We start from the raw sequence: 19899 nt of genomic DNA, 5'->3' as shown, positions 1-19899 counted from the left end.
TCCCTTTCTTTCCCATGATTGCTATCAAAACTAGAGCAAGATGCAAACACCTCACCGAGGTTGCTCAGCCCAATAACCCAAATTTGAGTAAATTCAATATTCTCTATTTTGGGTTGACCAAGGTCCGCTTTGGATAAATTAAACTCAGCATTGGGTAAATTGTTTACATGGGATTAAAGGCAAACTACCTAGTGTCAGAAAAGTCATTTTACTCAAATTTGGGTTATTGGCTCAAACTACGGTTTTGAGTGCAAACAACCCACTTTTGGGTAGTTTTGGTTTTCAGTGTATATTGAACTCAAAGTTTGGGTTGATTTATCTGTCCGTGTACCAATTATTTATCAAAATAAATATTATCTGGCCACCCTTGTATGTAAATTGTGACGTCTGTCTGTTCTCACACCATGTTTACGTTTAGCGCTGTCAAAATTGTGCTGTCGGAGTCGGATAGAAGCGAAGCGGTGTCGCATCATTTTTGTGTACAGGCGTTTCGTGAATATTGCGTGATTATAATTTAATTTAATCAAATTTTCGTCACGTTAGTGCATTTTCGTATCGTAGGGGTTAGTAATGGGGTCCAAGAAACACAAAAAGCATAAATCTGAGAGGAAAGAACGCGAAGGTAAGGATACTCAAACTTTTGGCTACTGTTTTCATTTCGGCTTTTTTTTTTAGAGAAAGCCAATATGCTGTTGGATCGCCCGCCGAGTTTAAAGCTAATCCTGAAAGTAAGCGGAAATAATTCTACTCCAGAACATGGCAATGATTCGCCGGCGTACGGAATTCAGCAAGATGTTAGCAATCCGGCTTTCTCCGGTGAATATTCCGGCGAGCGTCACAAGAAGTCTAAGAAGAAGAAAAAGAAGAAAGACCGGGAGAAGAAACACAAACATCACAAAGAGAAACGCCGACACCGAGATGATTCGAGTCAGGAGGATTTTAACAGCGTAGGTGATGAAAGTTCTCAGGCACCACCGGAAGGGAGTGGATTTTACATTCCTCCGGTGGCGACGACACCACCAATCAGTATGGGAAGCCCCGCGTCACAACCGGTAACGAAGCCGTTCATTCCAATAAAGAGTCCAGAGCCGGACATTTTTCAAATTGCGCAACCAGCGACACCGGCAACTCCGGCCACGCCGGCTACGCCAGCAACTATGATGAGAGAGGAAATCAACGCACCCAGTTCTGTAACAACGGAAGAACCCATCCCAAGCCCTGTCTCAATGCATTCCCTGTCACGACCGGGTAGCAAAATGGATTTCCACGATACCAATTCCAATCAGGCGCCGAAAACGCCCGGATCGGATTGCAGCGGTCGGGAGCCAAGAACTTGTGTGCTGAAACTGAAGCAAAGTCGTTCGCCGTTGGCTCGATTGTTGGATCATCTGTTGAAGGCACTGGAGAAACGTGATCCTCACCAGTTCTTTGCCTGGCCGGTGACCGACGACATAGCCCCGGGCTATTCAACGATTATAACGAGACCGATGGATTTTAGCACCATCAGGCAGAAGATCGACGATAATGAGTACACGTCGGTGTCTGAGTTCAGCGACGATTTTAAACTGATGTGCGAGAATGCTATTAGGTAAGAATGTGTTACAAAATGATGTACTACATTTAGGTTTACTTATTTGATTTTCTTAACACTGTTAAGGTTGATTTCGACCATATTATTATTTGTTTTTCTCTTATCTGACACTATTTTTTTAAATTATTACAGGTATAACCATTCCGAGACAGTTTATCATAAAGCAGCAAAAAAACTACTTCACGTTGGAGCACGTCTGCTACAGTCTGAGAATTTGATGCGGTCGCTTCGACCGTTGATGACTTTTATGCGTGAACTAACGTCGAAGGAGCTCGGATTCGAACTTCCTGCTTCGACGGATGGTATGGATAGCGAGCATCACACGATAGATTCGGCAGACGAAGCAGTTGCAGCGGCCGTCGATGAAGGACTTAATGCACAGATTAACGCTCAACTTGAAGAGGAGGAAAAACGGAAACAGATTCGGCTAGAAAACAATCCGTCATCGAAGTTCGAACCATTTGTCGATGATTTAACGGCGGAAGAAGTGCTGCAACAGGTACAAAGTGCAGCGCTAAATGCCAGGACGAAACTAATGAAGAAAAGATCGGCCAACAAGTTGGGCTTCTTGCGGCAGGCCAGGGATGGTACCACTTCGATGAATATTATTCTGGATAATGAGAACAATGCTCCTGAGAAGGTTGTTTCGCTGGAAGCTTACACTGGGAAACTTCAGTATGGCACAGCCTTGCTGCAAGGATTCCGAGAAGATCGGAGGAACTTCGCCAAAACCGTCAAACCACTGAGCTACGGAGCATTCAGTTCTTTTGCTCCAATTTTAGATTCTCGTTTCTCTAATCTCTCGAAAGAAGAATCTGAAATGGTGTTGAATACTTACGGGGATGAGACCGGTGCCGACTATGCGGAAAGTATAATGCGCTTCTCTAAAGATAGCCCATATGCGGGCGGAATCGCCCACAGTTTGTTGGACATCCTCACCGACAGAGAACACCGGACAACCTTCGGCACGCTGTACGAATCAGATATGCAAAGCCAGGAGAAGGATGCCGTGAAGCACACTTTCCCTGAACCGGCCGAACAGGAGGCAAAACGACAGAAGTTGTCCGAAGTTAAAATCGACTTCGATAGTCTCCGCTCGCTGTCCAGCCTGGGGTTGGACGTCCAGTTTCTGGACGATCTCGAGCTGCAATTGGAGTGCGCCAAAATGACCAGCTCGTTGCAACAATCGTTGAACGACAACTCGGGTCTGATCCAGAAACTGCACCAGATTCAAACGGATCGTCTGTCTGCTCCGCTTCCGGCGCATTTGTCCTTTGTGCAACGGGCTGGCGAAAATGAAATTGATTTAGCAGCCCAGATCACCAACAATTTAGCGCACATTGCCAAACAGTTGCCGCCGGTGGCTATTGCGTCCGCTCACGGGTTGCGAAAAGCGATGGGATTGAGTAGCGGTAAGTATTGTTATTGTTTTGGAAATTTTCTCGACTTCACTGGTCATAAAACTATCATCGTATTAGCCTTATAATATACTAATGCAAAATGGCATAGAAATGATGATGATGATGGTCCCGGCACATACCCCTACAAAGGCTTGAGCCAGACGATATTAATTGAATTTAATGTAATGACAATTTAATCAGATTTTCAAAGAACAAAAACGATCTGATTATTATCACAGGTATGAATTACATAACTATCCATTACTAGACAGCAAAAAATGTTAATTACAAAAAAACAGTAACAACAGTTGTTTTCATCTTCAGATTCTCATAAGCATCGGTAGTGATACTTCGAGTTTCGATTTCAAAAGTTCCACCAAGTAGGGTGGAGAACTATTTGGGTAGCACCCCCTATTCCCGTCAGCAACGTTCATTACTCGAGCTCATTACAATCGAATTGCTTGTTTTTTTAGTAGGTACATGGTTAGTTTCTGTCGATATCTAGTAGACCTCTTCATGTTTTTAAAAAGTATCAAAAATTCAATAGGTCAGCCCAGTATCACAATTCTCATGCTAAATTAAGTCTCATGTCAAATTTTCAGCTAATTCCGATAAAATTTCGAGGTGACTCAAGTCAATTTAGTGTGTTTGGGCTATTTTCAATTTGGGAAAAAATCTTACAAGAGATATACTGCCGTCATACGCATATCTGTCCCATGTTTACTGGGATTTCCTATGAACATGGGACAATTATGCGTAGAACGGCAGTATAAACGTCGAAAACTATCACAACAACCTGTATACGGAAGCTTTGGGTGTGCTCTACAAGTCTTGTGAACATTGCGATTCGTTCCGTTCTCGTTTTGTCCATGTTAAAGTGATTTTCAAGCTTTCAAGTGCATAAAAATACTGTTTCCCCCAAAAGTCGTTGTTCTACAAAATTCTTGAGTTCATGACAAACGATTGTTAATTTATTTTATTATAGTTCCTCTTTTTTTCCCTGGAAATTTGAGTAATATAATTGCCCATGTGCGATTTACCGTTAAATTCTTAAAAATCAGAAGCTGAACATTTGTCCTAAATTTGCACGCTGAGATTTCTTCAAGCAAGTTGTTCGAACAAAACATAAATTGAATCATATGATATTTGATGCTTACAACAAACGACTTCCAAATTTTGTTAATTTTATCATATGTCTGCATGCTTTCAACATTGAGTGCATCTTAGTGAAATCGAAGCTTCTTTGTTTGGTCAACTTGTTTGAAGAAATCTCAGCGTGCAAATTTAAGAATTTAACGGTAAATCGCACATGGGCACATGTTAGATTTTTTTCCAAAATTGAAAATAGCCCAAAAACACTAAATTGACTTGAGCCACCTCGAAATTTTATTCTAATTAGCTGAAAATTTGACAGGAGACTTATGTTAGCATAAGAATTGAGAATGATACATTATATTTTAAAAATTAAGTAAAAACATAATATTTTATTTATTTTATTTTATTTTATTTTATTGATGTATAAGGGGGCCGGGGGCCAAGTCACCGATGTGAATTTGAAATTCATATCGTCCATGATACACCAGGGACTAAAGGATAAGGCTTCACAACATCTTTACCCATGGGGGTTTTAAGTTTTGCGGGATATACTGCTAGTATATCACTGCCTTAGGAGTATGGGCAGGTTGGGGATATTTTTATGATGAATATTAAAGCTGTGGAGAGATGTCGGTTATAATATTTGATTATATGTATTAACTTTGATTCCAATTATAAATCACAAAGAGCTTCCCTTATATTTAAGCGGTTAAACAAATGTGTTTGTTAGTATGTCGTGTTGATATCTGTATTCTTCCAGTTAGAGTTGTCTGATGTTACAAATTTTAGTTGTCCAGCAAGGTAACCCTTACAAATCCTTACTCCTAAATGATCAGACTATTCGTCATTACAGTCTGCTGTTAAGGCCTGATCTAAACAGTTCCTATAAAAAAGTCTCTTTCAATATTGTTCGGAGTATTCAGTGTGAGTGGTATTGTTTCGAAGTAGTTTTCTCATCAATAGCGTTTAAGTAATGTCCCCATCAAACAAAAGAAGCTTTAAAAGTTTGTTCAAAATCTTTATTTTCAATTGCGAATCAGTGTTAATACAATTATGTTGATGTGTATGGTATAGGAATTTCGATACATCTCGTTAAATTTGAATTGCTGACTATATTTCAAATAAACACCTTTCATGAAAACGTATTTTGAAACTAAAATATCGTAGTACAATTTGATGAATATCAATAATCGTCCAAAGTTTTGAAAATTATCTAGTGAAAGCAGTCGAAACTGAATCGAAAAGCCAAAATGGGCCACAGTTCAGAACCGTTCACCAAACAATCTTCAAAAATTTGAGCCTGCTATTTTAACAACTACATATTTTGAAGAACCATGTTCCAAGAAAACGCCTGATACTATTTTTGTGGACTTATGACGGCCTTGCATAGCATCATCATTGTCTCGGAACTAGATTCAGTCAGTAAAAATGTCAAACCATTTCGTGAGCTTCCATTTGATGATGGGCTTAAAAAGACATTGATTGATCCTCCTCACGACCTTAGGTGGTCAAACTATTAGTCATGTAGAGAAAAGGATAGTGGATGAAAGCATCATATGGTCTATTCTCATGCACATAGGTGGCTAAGGTCTCAGTTAAACGTGACTCTATCTCTTGTTTTACCTAGCGCTGATCATGAGTTCATTCCCTATCGGTCATTTACTGTGTTATAAGGTAGTCAACTAATTTTATTTGTCTTTCAGAATACACTTAGTCACGTCTCCTATCTCCTTCAATCTTTCTTTACATTGGAGTATGTATTATTTTTTCATAACCCGAAAAAATGAAGAGCGAAACAGGTTTGTTTATACGTTGATCCATGCAGTGAAAGTAAGAGTAAAATAACAAAGATTACTGAGAAGAAATAACGGATACAATCACCATATATAATGCAAAATTAGTAAATCTACAGTATCTACTTTCACTACTTACTGTATACTGAACTATGAACTACAATTGGTGCAATGGATGATCGTTTGCTTCCCAGTCTTTTGTGTTAGTATTTTGTTAGTTAAGACTGGTACTAGACCCTGCCGGAACCTCCGCAGCATATACTCAAGAAAATGTTGTTAGATCATGCGACACCTTCTCTAAGTATGCAAGGAGGTATGATATATCACGTGTTTAATTATTTTCTATATATTGGCAAAAAATACTCGACGGGTTTCTGTTAAATTGAAATGTTACCGGGTTTAAAGTACGGACTTCAGTACTGCTTAATAGTGTAACCATACTCGGATGCAATTAAATTCATCTCGTTTTGTCGTTTTTGTCGTGATGCTGGGCTGATCGATTGAATTTTCGATACTTTTTGAAAACATGAAGAGGTCTATTATCTAGTGATGTACAAAAAATCAAGCCATTTGGTTGGAACACTGTCGAGTTATTAACGTTGCGGACGGGAATAGGGGGTGCTGCCCAAATGGTTCCGCTCCCTATCGCGTTTCATGTTTTCACCAAGGATGTTAACGATCATTCAGTAATTCTCGTTAGATCATTTAGTAGTTTGTCAATAACACATTCCAGAAGCTAAATTTCAAAATATGTTGTATGGTGGACTTCTAGTGCGAAGGTTTTTCTACAACTTTGCCTAATGGTTCGTTATTAGAATTCAACTAATAACGGAGTTAGAGCGCTAGTTGCAGTAACTCAAACTAAATGATTGGAATTTTGTTATCATTTAGTCTAAGTTACTGAAACTATAGCTATAACTCCGTTACTAGTGGAATTCAAACAACGAACCATTAGGCAGAGTTGTAGAAAAACCTTCGCACTAGAAGTCCACCATACAACATATTTTGAAATTCAGCTTCTGGAATGTGTTATTGACAAACTACTAAATGATCGAACGCAAATTACTGAATGATTGGTTTTCACAAGACTTCGTCACATTCATCACTCGTAAGCATCAAAACAATTTATAATCTAAGTCATCAACAAAACTTAAACTTGTGTTACTGCTCCGTCGATATAAAAATTTTCGATATCAACCCCTTAAAAAAACTATCAGATAGCTGTTTACTAAGAATCTATGACAAAAGGTCGAAAAGACAAAAGGTCGAAAGGACAAAAGGTCGAAAAGGACAAAAAAGATTGTCGCTTCGGTTCCCTTTGTTCTGCTGTCCGGAACATGTTGGGTACCAATCGTATGGATTTTCCTTCTTTGACATTTAGCTCCCCTATCCTCGCCAGCAAAAGATGTTCCGGACAGCGACGACAGTGACAATCTTTATCTGGTAACTAAAATATCTTTTCCAAAAACGCGTTTACGTTTTGTTTCCGTGTTTGGCGGTAATGGGGGAGGTTCCTTCATCAGTGCTGCCACCTGGAAAAGTTTAGAGAAAAAGTAGAGCCATGGAAATTTGACATGGCATGATATAGAAAATGAGAATTGAAATGTCTCTAGAACGTTAAAGATTTTTTTTTGTCAAACAATTAGTTTGTGGAGTTAGAAATTCAGCAATCTCAAGCATTAACTGCTTATTCGAAAAAAATATAAAAATCAAGATATCATGTCTATTTGGTGTGCTTTTAAAATGCTAACCCCGTAAACCAAGATTTTTTTGAGAAACGTCTTTAATTTTTGTTTTTATAACAAAAATATACTCCATTTCCTATACCACACCGTGTGAAATTTCAATGATTCAACTTTTTCTCTCGATGACAGCTGGTGGTCTTCTCCTCCCCTATGCAAAAAGTAAACAACATTGACGCTTGTCAACGCGCCCCAATTAGCGAACGGCTAGTTGCGCGCTAGTTGGGGTGAGGTCGTGCCCCGATTAGCGAACGATCACTGTGTTATCTGTTTAGATGTAATAACTAAATAAATGAAATGAAAAAATGAATGAACACTGTATTTACGCAAGCAACTCTGTCTATACAGTTGGCAAAACAATTGCTCATTAGTTTTTCACTATTTTTAAGAATTAAATAATATTCATTTAATTAGTGCAAATAATCGATGGATATCTAGGTTTTGTGAATGTCACTTCGATCTGTCAAAATAAAGCACGCCGCAGCCACGCAGACGCACGCATTGATAATGCACCGGCATGTAACACACGCCGGTGTATTTGATGTGCGGCATACATCATTTTGACAGATCGAAGTGACATTTAGAAAACTCAAATATCCATCCATTGGTTGTACTCACTGTTTAAGTTTCATTTAATTTTAAAAATTATGAAAAATAAAAGAGCAGAGTTTTGTCCTTTCGACCTTTTGTCCTTTTTGACCATTTGTCCCTTCGACATTTTGTCTTTCGACGTTTTGTATTTCGACCTTTTGTCCTTCCACCTTTTGACTTTCGACCGTTTGTCCCTAACCCGTTTACTAATCCGAAATATCATTTAAACAGTTGAAAATACGCAAGTCCGTACATAAATTTAAAAAAATCATTCATATCTGCTTTGCGCGCGCGAGATTCAAGCTTTTATAGCCTACACAAAAAAGCCTAATATGACGCAGAACATTTTGGGTTGAAAAAAGCGTTCGAATGTTGCAATGTTCAGGTTAAAACTAACTTTTTGTATTTTGCTATTATTTTCATTATGTAATACTTCATTATAAAAAACTTCCACATTCACATAGTATGAGTAGTATTTAAAGGTTCCAACTGATTTTTAACCTTAGTTAGTTATATGTAGTTTTCTAGAAATCAAAGTGAGCGTTTTGACCAGGCGCTATACCGTCTCACGCTATGTTTAAAGGCAACTATTATGCAAAGTGAATTCACCTTGGATGTTAAACCGGTCGATAATAGTTTTTGATCTCTAGATCTGTGTGGATTAAAATATTTCATCGGTGAAATTTTGACTTTTTTACTATTTTATTGGAATTCCAATATTTGTTTTATTAGGCTCAATTGTTTAATTTAAAACTCCACAGAGCCAAAGACTGTCTGCTATGAACTGCTACTGCTACTGTATGAACTGTAATAAATTTGTAAAACGAAGTTGAAAAATGTAGCGTCCCGTCTGGTCACATTCATCTAAAGGCATCACAACAGATCATAGTTAGGTTAATTCACGAATTCTCCCTTGTTTTACCGAGAACTAAAGTAGTATTGTTATAGCCACTGGCGGAGCCAGCTATTGTTATTTGGCGGGGCACCACTTGGCGCAAGAACAATAGTGTTATTGCGAGAACAATAGTGTTATTGCATCGTGTGGTGCCCCACCTCTGTCTCCGCCAGTTGTTATAGCGTATTTTTATGATAGATCCTCTAGGCAAATGATCGTTATGTGGCGAGTTATTTGACAACCTTATGCACTCTATTATTTACTGTGCTTTATCTTTCCTAAAGATGTTTTTAGTGGCCACACAAAATTGTCCAATAATGACCAAATGTTCTTTTTTTTTCACAGCACAAAGCCATACATATCCTAAATGATCTTTACTGATAAAAATATCAACATTCCACCACAATTTCAGGATATTTGGATTTTAAGTTATTGCCTCAATATGAGGAGACTTGAAAATAGTGACTTTTAGATATCATAAAACGGAGATCAAGTCTCCCCAATTTTGAAGATTGCATGCGCTGTCGAATTTCATAGCAAAAATCGTTCATGAATACCCACAGCAAGTCGGAAAATCTGAGTATTTTGGAGAAAAAATATGTAAAAGTTCAGAGAGCGTTCAATCGGTCGAGCGTCGGAGGTCGAGCGTTCAATCCCAGGATAATTGTACATGAATCTTCATAATTTTTGTTTCGTTTTCTACCAAAACAATCCGTACTGTCGTTCTTTTCGCAATAAAAATTCCTTAAACTTCCGTGACACTTATGACAAATCATAGAGTTCTCTGCATCTTCCTTAACCCTTATGCGGCCGACGGGGTCCCGTGTTCCTTTTTCAACTTCAAGTGGTGAGGTTTCAATGAATTTTTATAGCTGAAAGCTGAAACTCGATGACATCTAAGAACTCCATAAAATGTAGCATCTGTGAGAAAATCACGTTGATACAGTGAGGAGGGACGTGGGGAGGGGCATCTGATTTTTTTTTACCACATGGATGGCCGACAGGGTACCCGTGTTCCACTAAATTGATATTTTCATAACTTTAACAATTTTCAACCGATTTAGATAATTTTGACAGTTTTGGAAACAGAAACTCATATACTTTTTGCCCATTGTCAAGGTTTACAGCTTTTGTCCATGGTTATACAAGAAATCTTTGAAGTAATGCTTAGAAGTCTACACACGTAACCGAAGGACTATCAACCAGTTTCAAATATATTACATGCTCATTGCGCTTCTTAGAATAGTCGGTGTTCACAGTATATATTCTGGGTCTCCAAAAACCCCTGGAGTAAGGCCTCAGTCATCCAAAAAATCCCTGGAATAAGATCTTATGGTCTGCTAACGTAACCAAAGGTCTATCGTGCAAATTCAAAAACGGTACATGCTCTTTATGGTGCTTAGCATATAATGCTTTCACAGTATATGTTCCGGGTCATCCAATGACCTCTTCTTAAAACATGTTTGCATTCCAAGTAGTTCTTGTTGCTGTCATTGATTCCAGGTAGTCTACGAACTCCATACAGTCAAGGTCTTCGGATCAATCTCCGTAATGGAGGCAGTTATCGGAGAATAAACAAGTTGCATGACCCCTTATTAAAACATGTTTGTATTCCAAGTAGTTCCTGTTGTTGTCGTGGGTTCCAGGTAGTCTACGGACTCCACACAGTCAATGTCTTCGAATCAATCTCCGTAATGGAGGCAGTTATCGAAGAATAAACAAGTTTTGTGACCCCTTCTTGGCATATGTTTGTATTCCAAGTAGTTCTTGTTGTTGTCGTGGGCTCTAAGTAGTCTACGAACTCCATTGATTCAAGGTCGGAGGATCAATCACCGTAATGGATGCAGTTATTGAAGAATAAACAAGTTTTGTGACCCATTCTTGGCATATGTTTGTTTTTCATGTAGTTCTTGTTGTTGTCGCGAGTTCCAGGTAGTTTACGAACTCCATACAGTCAAGGTCTCAAACAATCTCCGTAATGGAGGCGTTTATCGAAGAATAAACAAGTTGCGTGACCCCTTTTTGGTATATGTGTGTATTCCAAGTAGTTCTTGTTGTTGTCGTGGACTCCAGGTAGTCTACGAATTCCATAGAGTCAAGGTCTGGGGATCGACCTCGGTAACGAAGGCAGTTATTGAAGAATAAACAAGTTTTGTGACCCCTTCTTGATATATGTTTGTATTCCCAGTAGTTCTTGTTGTTGTCGTTGGCTCCAGGTAGTCTACGAACTCCATAGATTCAAGGTCTGTGGATCAACCTCCGTAATGGAGGCAGTTATTGAAAAATAAACAAGTTACATGACCCCTTCTTGGTATATGTGTGTATTCCAAGTAGTTCTTGTTGTTGTCGATGACTCCATAGAGTCAAGGTATGGGGTTCGACCTTGGTAAAGGAGGCAGTTAATGAAGAATAAACAAGTTGTGTGACGCCTTCATGGTATTTGTTTGTATTCTAAGTAGTTCTTGTTGTTGTCATTGGTTCCAGGTAGTCTACGAACTCCATAGAGTCAAGGTCTGTGGATCAACCTCCCTAATGGAGGCAGTTATTGAATAATAAACAAGTTGTGTGACCCCTTCTTGGTATATGTTTGTATTCCATGTAGTTCTTGTTGTTGTCGTGAGTTCCAGGTAGTCTACGAACTTCATACAGTCAAGATCTTCGGATCAATCTCCGTAATGGAGGCAGTTATCAAAGAATAAACAAGTTGCGTGCCCCTTTCTTGGCACATGTTTGTATTCCAAGTAGTTCTTGTTGTTGTTGTCGTGGGATCAAAGTATGCTACGAACTCCATAGAGTCAAGGTCGGTGGATCAACCTCCGTAACGGATGCAGTTATTGAAGAACAACTGGGAGGGATGGAAGGTAGCGGTTTTCCTCCTCCTTTCCCGAACTTAATCTATCACATGTTGTGCATATGCATAATCGAGTTTCAGACATAGTAATTAATTTTCACTCCGGGTGGCTCAATACCCAGAACATAGGCAATTAACTTTGAATGTACTGAACTCGAAAGGCGATCTCTCTTCGCTTATGTGGTCGGGTTGGGATCTGACGACCAACTGGCACAATCTCACACAACCCTACTTCATCGAGCGCCGTTGGTGATGAAGCAAGTGTGTAGGAGCCAGATAATAATAAATACTCATCCTACTTCGTTGGCATTGTACAAAAACATATATGAGACAGTTAGTTCTGAGAATGTATTGCGAGAGTTCGGCTACATGCCCAGTGCTGTGAATTTGGTTTCATCAGTTCCCGCTAAGCTGCGGAGGACGACGGAGGTTCTTCGTAGCTTAGTAGGGAAAACACCTGTCTAGCGTACTGGTTTCGTGGGATCAAACCTCACCGAAGTTCTGTAGATCAATCTCCGTAACGGAGGCAGTTATCGAAGAATAAACAAGTTTTGTGACCCCATCTTGGTATATGTTTGAATTCCAAGTAGTTCTTGTTGTTGTCTTGAGCTCCAGGTAGTCTATGAAATAGAGTCAAGGTCGATGGATCAACCTTGTTAATGGAGGCAGTTATTTGAAAATAAACAAGTTGTGAGACCCCTTCTTGGTATATGTTTGTATTTTAAGTAGTTGTTTTCATTGTCGTGGGCTCCGTAATGAAGGCAAGGCAAAATACGTGAATGGAATCCGTATTTTTTTATCGAAGGGACTTACAAACTTATTAACAGGTACTCATAAATGATTCATAATAAGTTACAGGCAGTGAGAGTTATTTCTTGAAAATCTTTATTGTTTTCGGCAAATTGGGTCGAAAACGTGATAAAATCGGGTTAGGCAACATCAGGTTTAGACAAAATCTGGGAGTGACAAAATCGGGTCAACCTCATCTGAGTGAATGTACGCATTCCTAGTACAGTAGCCGTTCGATAACTGCAAAAAGTTTACTTTTCAGTTATCGAATGCCGTTCGATAACTGCAACGCACTCTAGACGTCAAACGGTTGTCAATCGACGTCAGATGCAATAAAAGTGCATCTGAATGTGCAGCGCAATGCAGCTGTCATTGAGTCTGACATCGGTTTGAAGTTTAGCGGTCTGTAAAACTGTAATAACTGTAACTGTAAAACTATCGAATTGCAGTTAGAAAGCGTTGCAGTTAAATGGCTTGCAGTTATCGAACGTCTGCTGTAGTTTTTGTTTTTGCCATGGTACTAGGTAGTCTATGAACTCCATATAGGAATGATCTGCAGATCAACCCACGAACGGAAGGCTATTGGTATATGTTTGCATTTCAAGTAGTTCAAGTTGTTGTCATTAGCTCTGGGCAGTTATTGAAGAATAAACAAGATGTGAAACCTCATCTTGATATATTAGCATTCCAAGTAGTTATTGTTGTCTTGTTGTTGTTGGTTCCAGGTAGTATACGAACATCATTCATATCACTAATATGAAGTTGTCTATTCTTTGGAAATGCAAAATGTAAATAAATTGGAACGATACAACTTCACGCCGACAACGTGAGGGAAAAAACGGGCTAATATCGCAAAGATCATGTACCATATTAGAATTAGATTAAGGACGCTCCTCACGGAATCCAAGTTTCAAAGTGCTCACGTTTTCGGGGGCACACCAATCGATACGGAGGCGGCGCAAGGAGTGACCTTAAAGACCCTCTAGATATTCGTGTAAGACTAGAAGTCTTACTCCATAAATTTCTAGGATGACCATTAGCATATGCCATGAACGCATTTTATTCATGGACCCCAAAGGCATGTACCAAATTTAAAACAGGCTGATATATCTCTGGTGTAGATCCTAATGCCTTACTTCAGGGTTTTCTTGGATGACCATGAACATTTGAAATGGGTGCATTCTACTCTACGTACCATAAAGGGCAGGTATAACTATTCAAATAGACCGAAAGAACTCTGGTTACGCGTGAAGTTCTTGAGGATTGTTCAAGTGTTCTCTTGGATAATCATGAACATATGCAATGAAAGCGGTATATTCTATGTACTACAAAGGGCGTATGCTACTTCTGAAGCAATCCGAAAGGTATCTGGTTACGTGTGAAGATCCTGAGGCCTATTCTAGCATTTTCTTGGAAGACCATAAGCATATGCAATGGACGTATTCTATTCTGTGTACCACAAAGGGCATGTACCACTTTTGAAACAAGCCAAAAGATCTCTGGGTACCCATGTAGATTTAAAGGCCTATTCCAGGGTTTTCTTGGATGACCATGAACCTATGCAATGGACGCAATCTATTCTATGTACCACAAAGGGCATGTAACACTTTTGAAAGAAAAATGAAAGATCTTTGGTTACGCGTGTAGATCTTAAGGCCTTTTCCAGGGTTTTCTTGGATGACCATGAACATATGCAATAAAGGCGTTCTATTCTATGTACCACAAAGGGCATGTACCAGTTTTGAAACAATCTAAAAGATCTCTGGTTACGCGTGTAGACTTGAAGGCCTTTAACAGGGTTTTCTTGGATGACCATGGACATATGCAATGAAGGCGCCAGAGGACTTATCCGAGAGATTTCTTTGATAGCGCAGAACATATGTAGTGATCACATTTGATTTCAAGATGCGCAAAGAGCATGTACCACTTTTGAGACAAGTCCATAGACCCATGGTTACGAGTGTAGACCTTAAGGCCTTACTCCAGAGATTTCTCGGATGACTCGGAACATATACTGTGAACGCATTCTATGCTAAGTACCACAAAGAGCATGTACCGTATTTGAATTTGCATAATAGGCCTTTGGTTACGCGAGTAGATCTTTAGGCTTTACTCCAGAGATTTCTCGGATGACTAAGACCTCATGTCAGGGATTTTTGCATTACCCGAAGCATATACTGTGAACACCTTCAATTCTAAGAAGCGCAAAGAGCTTGTAGCATATTTTAAACTGGTTGAATGGCATTTGGTTACGCGTGTAGACTCTTAAGCCTTACTTCAAAGATTTCTTGTATAGCCATGGACATTAGCTGTAAACCTTGACAATGGGCAAAAAGTATATGAGTTTCTGTTTCCAAAACTGTCAAAATTATCCAAATCGGTTGAAAATTGTTGAAGTTATGAGAATATCAATTTATGGGAACACGGGTACCCTGTCGGCCATCCACGTGTGTTTTTTTGTTGGCCGCATAAGGGTTAAAAGCACCAGTCTAACGTACTGAGCGTCATGGGTTCGAGTCCCATCGAGGGAAAAGTGATTACCTCCAATATATTTTTCAAATCGAAAATCTTCCATATAATGCAGGGGAAGGTAGTCGGTTGTCGGCACCCTTTTGTTTTTGGTCCATAACTTTCGTCCAATTGCACAATGTGGTGATATTTGCATACCAATGGAAGCCAATAGGCATAGCTAATTTTGTTTGTTTCACGTCTAGCTTTCTATTGGTATAAAAATGTACACATAATACCAACTAGAACCAAAGATATGGACAAAATTCAAAAGGGTGCCCACAACCGAAACTCCTCCCCTACATTATACACATTTTATCAAGATTTTAAAAATTGTTAGTTTTGCTAACAAGTTGGCTTATAGCCTGAAATTAGGAAATGAACTAATGATTTCCCCTGATAATCATCTGGGTGCCGACAACCGAAATAAGTGACCCTTTTGAAAATGAAAATAATAGTTAAATTGCGACCGCAACAGGGGTGCCGACAACCGACCACCTTCCCCTACATCAGCGGCTCTCAACCTTTTTCTTGAGAGGTACCCCTTCGAACTTTTCCATTAATTGAGGTACCCCCTTTGTTTATTGCTGTAAATAGAAATAAGCTTAACTTATGAGATATATGAAAAATGGACGTTTTCAGGAATATATGGCTCTCCAAAAAAATTTCTAAATTTTAATTTTCCATGAAACTTTCCAATTCAAATTAAGTTCATACATCGAGCTTCCTACAGAACTTTTTTGACTATTGAAGACTTCCGGGCCTCTTGAAAGCAGCATTCTACGCTTCTCAAAAAACAAAAACTTCCGAGCTTCTTGAAGAGAGGCTTCCGAGCCCCTTGAAAGGCGGTTTCCGAGTAAGGAGGCCTCTGAGCATCTTGAAGGACTCCTCTGAACCGCTTGAAAGTATGTTTCCAAGCCTCTTGGAAAAAGAACTCCAAGCCTCTTTTTGAAAGGGCTTCCGAGCCTCTTAAAAGGAGGCTTCCGAATTACTTGAAATGAGTCCTCCGAGCCTTTTGAAACCCTTCAAAAAAGAAGAAAAGGAAAAAGAAAGCTATCTCAGTCTTAGAAATCAATTAAACGATCAGCGTTTTACTCTGCCCGACGTTTCAATCATCGGATGTGGTTGTTTCCAAAGATGCACGTGGAGGACCAACGCGCACTGGGAGTTTTCTAAAGGAAAGTGCTGCGTACCATCTGTGGTGAGGTTCAGATGGCGGACGGTACGTGGAAGAGGCGAATGAACCACGAGCTGCATCAGCTGTTGGGTGAACCATCCACTATTCACACCGCAAAAATCGAAAGACTGCGATTGGCCGGGCACGTAGCCAGAATGTCGGACAGTAATTCGGTAAAAATGGTTCTCGACAACCAGTGTTGTGCTGAATCATTATCATTATCTGAATCATGATTGCAATTTTTATGTGAAAAACTTTTCACGTAAAAACAACCGGCGACAACTTCTCAAATTTTGTACTCAAACGATAATAAACACAGAATTTTCATTTAAACGTTAATCTTTACTAATATCACCTAATTGTCAACAGTCCCGTTATATCTTCTATTTGGCGTTATGGTTTCATGGTAGTAAGGAAAAAGAGTTCAAAATGTAACGGTAAATGCTTCAAATCCAGATACGATTTTCAAACGATTCTTAATCGCTGGCGAGTTTTAATCACATGATAATTTAAAAGTATGATCGTGGGTGAGTTTGATCATCCTCGATTTTTTTAAAATTTGATTTTTCCCATCCCTGTCGACAACGATCCGACGAGAACAACAAGGCGAGGTGCACAGCGGGCAAGGTGGATCGATAAGGTGGATGATATTTTACGGACCCTCCGCAGACTGCGTGGTTGGCGAAGTGCAGTCATGGACCGAGCTGAATGGAGAAGACTTTTGTGTACTGCACAGGCCACTCTGACCTTAATAGTCTGATAATAAATAAATAGAGACTGAGATAGTCGAAACCTGTAGATAATAAACTATTTCCAGTCGTCTCCAATACCATGGAAAAAGAAAGTTTAAAAAAAAGCTTAAAAGGGGCTTCCGGGGCACTTGAAAGAAGGCTTCCGAGTCTCTTGAAAGGAGGCTTCCGTGCCTATTGAAAGGTGGCTCTCGAGCCTCTTGAAAGGAGAGTTCCGAGCCTCTTGAGAGGAGAGTTCCGAGCCTCTTGAAAGGAGGCTTCCGAGCCTCTTGAAAGGAGGCTTCCGAGCCTCTTGAAAGGAAGCTTCCGAGCCTCTTGGAAGGAGGTTTCCGAGCCTTTTAAAAGGAGGCCTGCTGATACACCAAAAACAAATCTGATATTTATTATATAACATCCTGGCATATACATTTCTGTAAGCTTTTAATACAGATATTGTATTAAAATAATACAAATCTTTCAGATTTCAATACAACAATTGTATTAAAACCTTCCGGAATTGTATATGCCAAATTATTATACAATTTCTTTAAGGTTCTTTTGCAGAACTGTCATCTGCCATCCGCTGAATAGGAGTAGGAGCCTTCCGACCCTCTTGAAAAGACCCTTTCGAAGCTTTTAAAAGAAGGAGAAAAGGAAAAATAAAGTTTAAAGAAATAGCCTAAAAGAAGGCTTCTGGAGGTGGCTTTCAGGCTTTCCGAGTTTTTTAAAAGGAGGCTTTGAAGTCTGTAGAAAGGAGTCTTTGGAACCTCTTGAAAAGAGCTTCCCGAGGGTTTTAAAAGAAGGAGAAAAGAAAAAAAGGAAAAGCTTGAAAGAAGGCATCCGGGCCTCTTGAAAGAAAGTTTCTGAACCTCTTAAAATAAGGCTTTCGGGTCACTTGAAAGGAGCCTTCCTGGTTTTGATTAAAATTGTAATTCATCCGCCATTACACATTTTTGTCCGAGGTACCCCCTGGGCCCGGCGAAGGTATACCCCAGGTTGAGAACCGCTGCCCTACATCTTTACATATGAGTTTTCAGAACATTGTAAATTATTGTACAAGTCGGGTGGTTTAATACCCGGAACATAGGCAATTAACTTTGATTGAACTGAATGTAAATCTGTCAACCGTCTTAGACGAATTAAGTACTCTTCATTTAATTCCACCAATTAATTTTCGATATCTTTGCAGATACGTATTTCGACCACACAGTTGTGGTCGAAATACGTATCTGCAAAGATATCGAAAATTAATTGGTGGAATTAAATGGAGAGTACTTAATTCGTCTTAGACGGTTGAATACATTCCACTAAAAGAGCTTAATATATTTTTCTGTAAATCTGTGGTAAATCTATTTCTAGAAGAACATTTAAAGTGAAAGTTTGAAGTATAAATCACGCAGATATCACCTTATTATCGCATTTTCATTAATTTAAATATTGTCGTACTGCATGTTATGTTTGCATTCTAATTATACCACAATCATTCTCTTTTACAGTTGGCTTGGAAATGTTTCAAGTCCCTCCGGCTGGCATGGCGCATTCACAAGGACCTGCGGTACCTCCGCAGCATAATATTAATATGCATGGCGCACCGAATAATGGTAAATATCTTCTCTCCTACCAGTCATTGTAATGGTAAATCATGAATTGTAAATCCAGCCCTTCAACATCTTGTTATTCCTTCAGCCGACATCATCGATACAACCCCGATGGACATGGAGCTGGAACCGGAGACGATTTCTCACCACCATCCCCATCATCATCCGAATCCCAATCCATCTCAGGTGGACATTGACAGTGAACTTCGGGAGTTACTCAACACCACCAGCTCAAATGGGGACGCCGGCGGTGCAGGACCGGACACAAGCATCGAACAGATGTTGATGGATTAGATATGCATGCGTCCTCGCATCAATTTAAGAGAACAGGATTTCTATTTTAATTGTGTTATGTCACACAACCAACTTTATATCCATTTCTATCTCCTTGAATAAAATAAAATTGGATTACCTAATTGCAAAAATGTGCAGCAGCAGTGTTCGTTTCTATGACCAAAACTCCAATTATCGTCATCATATAACAAGCATAACAATGCATTTCTGCTAATCTGATTATGGTAAGCAAACCTTGATCCTAGAGCGGGAGCCAGTGCACGAGCCCGCACTTGGCAGAGATTCCACAAATTGTGCGATAATCTTCTCTGGGTTTTGATGCTGCTCTGGTAGTCGTGTTCGACATGCATCATCACCCGGCCCACCACTCTGCTCGTCTGGTGCGTTTGCGCTTCCCGCCAATCCTTGAACTTGATCTTGCATCACTGCCAAGCTGCCGTCGTTGAATGCGTGTCGAAGCCTTCAGTCATCGTCGTTTTGAATTGCAGTTGAAGAAAGTCGTTATCGCTTCTGTAATCCTCCAGTGTGACATGAAATCGAGCGATAAAAGCCATAAAACGGGCGGGTTCACGGGACGTAAAATATCGAGAAGCAACTCAGTCAAACGACGAAAGTTTGAACGAACAAATTAAAGGTCAGAAAGTTGTACGATATTAAAATTGTTTTCTGTTCGTCTTTTCGATTTCTTGTTTTCACACCTTTCGTCAGAAAGTAGTAAAAGTCACATGGTCGTGTGCAATAATGAACCGTGAGAGACGAATATTTCGTCTGGGAGAAAAGAATTGCGTGTACGTTAAGGTTTTACACAGTGTTAAGCATTATAAATTACATCGCAACAACTAATCGC

The 19899-nt window shown here is 39.5% G+C and overlaps 1 protein-coding gene across 1 annotated transcript; it reads left to right on the top strand.

The window, feature by feature from the left end:
• The first annotated feature begins 435 nt into the window (after nt 1-435).
• On the top strand, nt 436-19183 carry LOC134204187 (bromodomain-containing protein 7-like). The gene is made up of 5 exons (XM_062679009.1): nt 436-622; nt 676-1588; nt 1724-3003; nt 18657-18761; nt 18847-19183. The coding sequence occupies exons 1-5, from the start codon at nt 571-573 to the stop codon at nt 19050-19052; spliced, it is 2556 nt and encodes an 851-aa protein (XP_062534993.1). The 5' UTR covers nt 436-570; the 3' UTR covers nt 19053-19183.
• Nucleotides 19184-19899: the final 716 nt, after the last annotated feature.

This window comes from Armigeres subalbatus, unplaced genomic scaffold (assembly GCF_024139115.2).
Source record: "Armigeres subalbatus isolate Guangzhou_Male unplaced genomic scaffold, GZ_Asu_2 Contig435, whole genome shotgun sequence".
Taxonomy (NCBI): Eukaryota; Metazoa; Arthropoda; class Insecta; order Diptera; family Culicidae; genus Armigeres; species Armigeres subalbatus.
The sequence above is the reverse complement of the archived record's forward strand: the minus strand, read 5'-3'. Positions and strand labels throughout refer to the sequence as shown.

What these genes read in the sequence shown, in the direction of transcription:
- LOC134204187 (XM_062679009.1), top strand. Translation starts at nt 571, where the DNA reads ATGGGGTCCAAGAAACACAAAAAGCATAAATCTGAGAGGAAAGAACGC. An exon ending in TGAGAGGAAAGAACGCGAAG is followed by an intron (nt 623 to 675) that starts GTAAGGATACTC and finishes TTTTTTTTTTAG; the next exon opens with AGAAAGCCAATATGCTGTTG. An exon ending in GCATGGCGCACCGAATAATG is followed by an intron (nt 18,762 to 18,846) that starts GTAAATATCTTC and finishes TTATTCCTTCAG; the next exon opens with CCGACATCATCGATACAACC.